General features: G+C 44.0%; 1 protein-coding gene across 1 annotated transcript; it reads right to left on the bottom strand.

The window, feature by feature from the left end:
* Positions 1 to 2,774: 2,774 nt before the first annotated feature.
* LOC121601546 lies at positions 2,775 to 3,842 on the bottom strand (the record flags this gene model as incomplete). The annotated part of the gene is made up of 2 exons (XM_041930358.1): positions 3,496 to 3,842; positions 2,775 to 3,438 (listed from the first exon to the last, which is right to left on the bottom strand). Coding segments are annotated over exons 1-2 (1,011 nt in total), but the record flags the coding sequence as incomplete, so codon positions are not given.
* Between the last annotated feature and the right edge of the window lie 4,558 nt (positions 3,843 to 8,400).

Genomic DNA, 8,400 nt, shown 5'->3' with positions numbered 1-8,400 from the left:
TGTATGCTTATTGATGCAGGTTTGAACGAATGTTATTGGGGTGAAGCAATTAATACAGCAAACTATTTACAGAATCGCCTACCAAGTAAAGCTATAGAGGATACCCCGTACTATAGGTGGTTTGGACGAAAACCTGATCTTGGACACATGCGAGCATTCGGAACAGAGGTATATTGTCATGTACCAAGTATGCATCGTGGTAAATTGCATGATTAGGCGGTAAAGTTGAAAATGATGGGTTATAGTGTCGAATCAAAAGCTTATCGTTTAATATACACTACAACTGGTAAGATTACTATAAGCCGTGATGTTAAATTTATAGAATTGCACAAACACCTCAACCCAATTTAGAAAAATAAAAAAAAAGAAATGAAGTAGTAGTGTCACTACTCGATAATTCTCAGGAAACTAAATTTCAACCTAATGAAAATGATGAAACTCAAGGGGATGTAATACTAACTGATAGCGAGACAGATTATGATACTATATCCGAATCGGAAGAAAATTATTCAGATGATACGTCGAATAAAGAACAATTGCGTAGATCTACAAGAGTTACACGTGGACTACCTCCAGCACGATAAGCATGTACAGTAAAACCAGAAGAAAAAGAACCACGAAATTTAAAAGAAGCTCTTGAAAGTGACGACAAAGAAGAATGGAGAAAAGCAATGCTAGACGAACTAAATGCATTGAAAACTAACGACACTTGGGATTTAGTCGAATCACCAAAAAGAAAACGTCCAATTGGATGCAAGTGGGTATATAAGATAAAACGAGATGAGAAAGGTAACATTTGTCGATACAAAGCACGATTGGTGGCAAAAGGTTTTAGTCAGCGTTATGGAGTAGATTATGATGAAGTTTTTGCACCAGTCGTTCGGCAAACTACTTTTAGGACACTCTTGTGCATTGCCGGAAAAAGGCAAATGCTTGTAAAGCAATACGACATAAAAACAGTTTTTCTACATGGCAACCTTAAGGAGGAGATTTATATGGAACAGCCACCTGGCTTTATAATTAAAGGTGATGAAAATAAGGTATGCCATTTGAAGAAAAATATGTATGGATTAAGGCAAGCAGCTAGAGTTTGGAACGATCGTTTGAATACAGTTTTACAGCAGGAAGGATTCAGTGCTTGCGATGCAGATCCATGTTTATATCAAAAATTGACGAATGACATACACTGTTATGTGTTAGTTTATGTTGATGATCTGCTAATTGCTTATGAGATTGCGAGATGGTGAGATGCTAAGATGAGACAATTACCAATCAAGTAGCTCAAGCTCGTTTGAAATAAGAAGTTTGGGTGATATTCGTTATTATCTTGGAATTGAAGTAGAGCGTAATGAAGCTGGCGATTTTTATATAAATCAGAAAAAATAAATTAACGAAGTAGTTGTATCGAGTGGATTAGAACAAGCAAAACCTTCGAACATTCCATTGGATACGGGACACGGAAAACACGAAATAGGAGAATTTCTAGAAGCCAAGATCCTGAGCCAAAAGATTTCGAAACGCACGAAAAATTATTGGATAGAACTGAAAAGGATAGTGAGGTATTTCAAAGGAACAACTGATCTTGTAGAAAATTACACCGGGTGTGAAATTAGAGGAAAACTTGTGATATTTTGGGAATTAGAAAATAACGTGTAGGCGGTTGAACTTTCACTTTGCTAATGTGTATTCACTTGTCCGTTTGAGTTCATTTGTACATGCTATAATTCATTACATAGTTCATTTCATCCTCATCTATTTCCCTGTTTATATTGTAGCCTTCAAGTGTTGTCTGTTTCTAATCCCGTTACCATAATCCCATAATTCATGCCATAATATAATTCAAATAAATATATACATAGAAATTCAAACATTCCGGCCACCAAAAGAGAATTCTTTTCAAATTCCAAAAATGCCATAAATTCATATAAAGAAGTGAGCGAGCAAAGTATAAACCTGGCTGACCTTTAACACTTGACATCTCGCTAATGTCAACAAGGTTTGTTTACTATATTTCACGTGGTGAAGCTGCGCGACATTCTAACCTTTGCTGCTCAATGGGATTAGGTAGCAATGCGATCCTATTTACTGCTCTGACTATTTCCTTTCCCGTGCCTGTTCGTAGTGTAACTACTCTAACTACACCGTCTTTACCCGGATGTAAAGCAGTTATACGCCCCTTCGGCCAAACGGTAGGTGGAACGTTATCTTCCTTTACTATAACTAGCTGATTTATTTCTAGCTTGACCGGCGCATTGTTTGCGTGCCTTGCTCTGGCTTGCAGCTGCTGCAAATATTCCGGGTACCACCGGGACCAAATTCCTTGTAAATGCTTTTGCACTAATTGGTACTCTTTTAACCGTTTAGAAGAAAGCTTACTTAAATCAACCTCCGGTACTGCCTGCATACTACAACCTATCAGAAAATGAGCCGGGGTTAATGCTTCCAAATCAGTTGTTTCGTTGCATAACGGTACCAACGGGCGAGAATTAAGACATTGCTTGACTTGAGCTAAAATGGTAAGCATATGCTCCTGTGTAATGCTACTAACTCCTATTGTTTTTTGAAGGTGCTTTTTGGCCGATTTTACCGCCGCTTCCCAAAATCCCTCTCCTATCAGCCTCATCGATTTTCAGCATCTTATATATACGATGCAGTTCATGCGCTGCCCCCTTGAATGTTGTTGCATTATCTGAATGCAGTTCAGCAACCTTCCCTCTTCGCGCGACAAAACGACGTAATGCAGCCAAAAATGCAGTCGATGTGAGATCACTCACCAGTTCGATATGAACTGCCCTGGTCGCGAAGCAGACGAATATTGCGATATACGCCTTGGTGGGACTGCGATTGCGGATGGTAGACTTCAACAAGAACGGACCGCAATAATCCACCCCACTCACCGCAAACGGTCTCGTTAGTGTTACCCGCGACTCAGGCAAATCCGCTACCGCCTGTTTCACCAACGTCGGCTTGTTTCTAAAGCAAGTGTGGCACTGGTGATACACACGCTTTACCATATTTCGGCCTCCAATCAACCAAAACTTCTGCCGCAGTATGGTTAACATTGCTTGTGGTCCGGCGTGCATCTCCTGCTGATGGACCCTTTCTGCCAATAGCACTGACAGACGATGTGATGCTGCAAGGACTGTCGGATGCTTCGTTGCCTCCGGGATGTTGGCATTACCTAGCCGGCCACCGACACGTAACACACCCTGTGCGTCGATGTATCGGGACAACCACTTCAGCTTCGATCTCGCACTAACCTGCTTCCCTCGTTGTAGGTCGACCAGCTCTTCCGCGAACGACTCCTGTTGTGCTACCTGCCACAAACGCAGCTCGGCTTGCTGTAGCTCCACTGCTGTAAGCGGTGGAACGGAGTGCAGCAACGTCTTGATGTCCGCCTTTGTCTTAACGCGCTTGCACGATGATGCCTTGGTTGCCCTAAGCGTTGTGATGAACCGCAAGCAGAAACCCACGACTCTCCGTAACTTGCCATACCTTGAGTATTTGGCGAACAGTATCACAGTGCTAAAATCACACATCGTAGATGTAGTGACAATGTGGGAGACTGCCAGTCGCTCTTCGATGTCAACCTCGCCTTCCTTCATCGCCGGTTGATCATGGGGCCACTTCTCTTGTCCGTAGGACAACCAACTCGGCCCATGCCACCAACGTGAACACTGCACCAATTCTTCCGGATTCAGCCCGCGCGAGATGTCATCCGCTGGGTTATCAACTCCAGGAACATGACGCCAGCTGGAGATACGCGTTTCTTCCTTTATTTGTGCCACCCTGTTGGCCACAAATGGTTTCCAGCGACGCGGTGATGAGTTCAGCCAGTGCATTACTGTCATCGAATCTGTCCAACAGATAGCCGTAGCTGACACCTTGAGTGCAGAAACCACCTTCTGAAAAAGGTGTACTGCTAGCCGTGCTGCACACAACTCCAACCGGGCGATTGAGTTCGTATTTGCTAACGCTACCACCTTGGACTTGGCAGCTAGTAATCTGACCTGGATGCCTCTTGCGGATACTGCTCGTACATAACAGCATGCTCCATATGCTCCTTGTGAAGCATCAGCGAATGCATGTAGCTGCAGGTCTTCTGTGCCGGATTGTGAAACAAACCGAGGCACTCATAATTCGCGTAGCGAGTACAATGTATTGTGCAGCTTTCTCCATTCCTCTTGAAGGTCAATTGGTAGTGATCGATCCCAATCTAGCGTTTTACCGTCTTGCTTCAACCCCCATAATCGCTGCAGAAACATTTTGGCAAGTATTACCGTTGGCCCTAGTAGGCCTAGGGGAACGAAGATTCTGGCCGTGTAAGACAAGACCAAACTTCGCGTAAGCTCTCGAGCTGGTGGTGGAAGGTCGACTCTGAATCGTAGCATGTCGTTAGACGGTTCCCAAACCCAGCCCAATGTTGAAATCGCTTGATCTTCTTGCCAGTGTAGAAGTGGTTTGATCGCTAGATCGTCGCTCGGAACTCCTTCAAGCGCTTCGGAGACATTCGATGCCCACTTCTTCAAGAGGAAACCTGCCGATTCAAGCATTTGCGAAATTTGCGTTCGCATTCCAACGGCCTCTACTACATCATCTGCTCCTGTCAACAAATCATCCACATAAAAATCATGTAGCACTGAGTCGACTGCCAAAGGGTATTGTTGTTTGTGGTCGTGCGCAATTTGTTGTAGCGTTCGAGTGGCTAGAAATGGTGCTGTTGCGGTACCGTAGGTCACCGTTTGCAACTCATACGTGGAAATGGGATCGGAGGGACATTCACAGAAGCGTATGCGCAATAGATTTAGATCGTTTTCACAATGACGAATCTGCCGGTACATTTTCTCTACGTCTGCCACTATTGCGACAGCGTGTTTTCGAAAGCGTAGGATGATTGTAAGCAGATCATCCTGCACTGTTGGACCAATCAGCAGAGTATCGTTTAGCGAGTAGCCAGATGTTGTTTTGCAGGATGCATCAAAAACAACACGCACCTTGGTTGTTGTACTGGTCTCTTTGACTACCGCGTGATGTGGAATGTAGCAATGTGGTTTGTTGTCATCAACGGGTTCCGTGAGTTTGACCATGTGTCCCAACGACTCATACTCTCTCATAAATTTAATATATTCCCTTTCCATTTCAGGATTGGCCTTCAGTCGACGTTCTACACCCAGTAAACGACGATCTGCTATCTCTCTTGACAAACCCAGCGTTCTTTCTGGTTTGGGGCTTCGCGGCAAGGACACAATGTAGCGACCTTGTGCATTACGGCTCGTGGTAGCTACGTAATGTTTTTCGCACATGTCCTCCTCAATTGACAAGGCAGGATTCTCCATGATACTCTCAGCCTCCCAAAACCGCTGGAGCAAGCTTTCGATGGCACCTTCGTTGGCGGCCGTGTGACACAATCGTAGATTGGAGCCAGCAAGTTGGGAAGTATTCCCCGAGACCGCCCATCCAAACGCAGTTTCTATCAGCCATGGCCTTCCGTTACCCAGTGACTGTTTCCTTCCTGTGTGTATCTTCCAGAACGTGTTTCCACCGATTACAACATCGACCTTTCCCGGAACGTGGAAAGACGAGTCTGCCAACTGTACGTTCGGGATGTTCCATTTCGCAATATTTAAGGGAATTGTTGGAATTTCAGCCGACGGAGTCTTGAGCACTAGAAATTCCATTGACGAATGAAAGTCTTCTCCTAGCGATCGAACGGTCGCTGTGATGGAACCCTTCACGTGCTGTTTGATTTGCCCTATACCCGATACAGCAATGCTTACTTTGGGAAGCGGTGTCAACAGTCGATGGGCCATAGATTCGGAGATAAAGTTGCACATTGATCCGGAATCTAATAGTGCTCGTGCTGTATGTTTATTGCCGTGATCATCGACCAGTTGTAGTTGGACTGTTTCCAGCAGAACCACTTCATCATCCGACTGCGCAGCCATTGTGACAATTGGCGTTACGTGCAGCAAGGAGTGATGGCGTGCGTTGCACGTAGTGCATTTAAACGCGGAACGACAATCCCTCACATGGTGACTGCGATTGAGGCAGTTCCAACATAGTCGCTCACGGGTGGCTACTTCACGGCGTTGCTGTACGTCCTTTCGCATTTGCAGGATTGCCACCCTCAAACTGCCGTCACTGTTATTGGAAAACTCGCGCGATGATTTTAATATTCGTACACGATCTTGCAAAAAGTGTACTAATTCCTTGTACTTATCTTTTTTATGTTGCGCTGAGTGGTTCTCCCATGCCAGAATGGTCGACGAATCCAGCTTCATCAGAAGCAGGTTGGCGAGTGGCATGTCCCAGGTGTCCACCGGTTCGTCGAGCTTCTTCAGACCGTTCACGTGCCGCGTGAATTCATCGACGAGCAGCGCCAAATCGTCCACGTTGTCACAGCTCACTGCTGGCAGGTGATGAATCTTCCGATAGTACTCCCGGATCAGCGTACGCGGATTGTCGTACCGCTTCAGCAAGGCAGCCCACGTCACCTCGTAATTGTCTGCTGTCAACGTGGTGTGCTCAAAAAAGCAAACCAACCTCGCCCTTCAACGAGGACAGCAGATATTGCAGCTTCATTATGTTCGGTATCTCACTGGCACTGTCGATCATCGCCACAAATCGGTCACGGAACGTTAACCACTTGGTGGAATCGCCATCGAACGTAGGCAATTCGATTTTTGGAAGCCGCAAATTCACTGCACCTATTGAACTATTGAGCACTGAACTATTGAGTGTCGAGCTCGCTAATAGCATCGACTCATTCGACATATTTTGCGCGGCCGTAGGAGGTGGTTGCTTTCGTAGAAGAAAGCCCTTAACGCGACGATACCGTGTATCCATATCACACCGCTCACTTACACTCGCATCTGTGGCCTCCTCATCGAGTTCCATCACTTTTGCATTTGCCTGGTATTTCACACACTGGTATTTCACTGGCATTTTCCTCGATGTAGCCGATCGTAGACTGTTCGATACTTTTCACCAATTCGACCGCTTGATGCCTTTTCAGTTGCACCGATTTCAACTTCTTCTCCATTTTTATTTTAAAAATTGGCGCGAAAGTTCACTGACTTCGCACAGCTTGCACGAAAGTTGTACGCAACGACGATCACGATTGGCGCGAGCTTGATGCGCTGATGGTTGCTTACAAGGATGGCGGTTTTCGCAATGGTTCCAACGGTCGGCGTCACTTTTCTCACGAACTAGAATACGCACGCACGAAATGTTTCATCCACACGGAAAAAACGAAACAAGAATCACAGCACACTAAAGTCAGATTTTCCCGTGATAGCGGGGCAACCCACGTTGTGGTTTGCGCAACACAACGGATAGCAAACGAATTAGTCCACGCTTTGGTTCACACCAACGGTCACGGAGTGCCGTTTTTCCAAAAATTAAGGCCACGTAGTGCCCGTACACAAATTTTCACTGCACGTAGTGCTTCCTTTCACGATCCGGTTCGAAGGACCAAATGTAGAAAATTACACCGGGTGTGAAATTAGAGGAAAACTTGTGATATTTTGGGAATTAGAAAATAACGTGTAAGCGGTTGAACTTTCACTTTGCTAATGTGTATTCACTTGTCCGTTTGAGTTCATTTGTACATGCTCTAATTCATTACATGGTTCATCTCATCCTCATCTATTTCCCTGGTTATATTGTAGCCTTCAAGTGTTGTCTGTTTCTAATCCCGTTATCATAATCCCATAATTCATGCCATAATAAAATTTAATTCAAATAAATATAAACATAGAAATTCAAACAGATCTAAAGTTTCGTCTTTCCGATTGCAATACAGATTCTGGACTTTTTGGCTACGCAGATGCAGATTGGGCGGAATGCAGAGTTGATCGGAAATCAAACAGCGGATACATATTTAAATTTTGTGGTGGAACAATATCTTGGAGTTGTAGAAAACAGACCTGTGTTGCGGTTGATAAGAAGCAGAATTTATTTCGTTATCTGAAGCGTCACAAAATGAAATTTGGCTACAAAATTTGTTGAAAAATCTTGGAGAAGAACATTTAAAAATTATCATGTATGAAGATAATCAAAGCTGTTAGCAGATGTTAGAATCAGAGAAATATAGCAATCGGACGAAACACATTGATACTAGGTACCACTTTGCGAAACATTTGAAGAAACTCGGGATAGTGAAATTTGTGTATTGTCCGACTGAAGAAATGCTTGCTGACATGTTAACGAAACCAATATCGAGAATCCGCATCCAGACTCTGTGAGGATTGTGTGGTTTAGTATATTAATAAATTGTACAAAATAAATTGTTCCGTAATTTTCCGTAACCGTATTAATGAGTGATATTTGCATCAAGTTAGGATAGATAAGAACAATTTAAACAATAACAATTAAACACAATTTAAACAATAAACAATA

Source organism: Anopheles merus, unplaced genomic scaffold, assembly GCF_017562075.2.
Source record: "Anopheles merus strain MAF unplaced genomic scaffold, AmerM5.1 LNR4000116, whole genome shotgun sequence".
Taxonomy (NCBI): Eukaryota; Metazoa; Arthropoda; class Insecta; order Diptera; family Culicidae; genus Anopheles; species Anopheles merus.
This window is presented reverse-complemented; position numbering and strand designations above follow the sequence as displayed.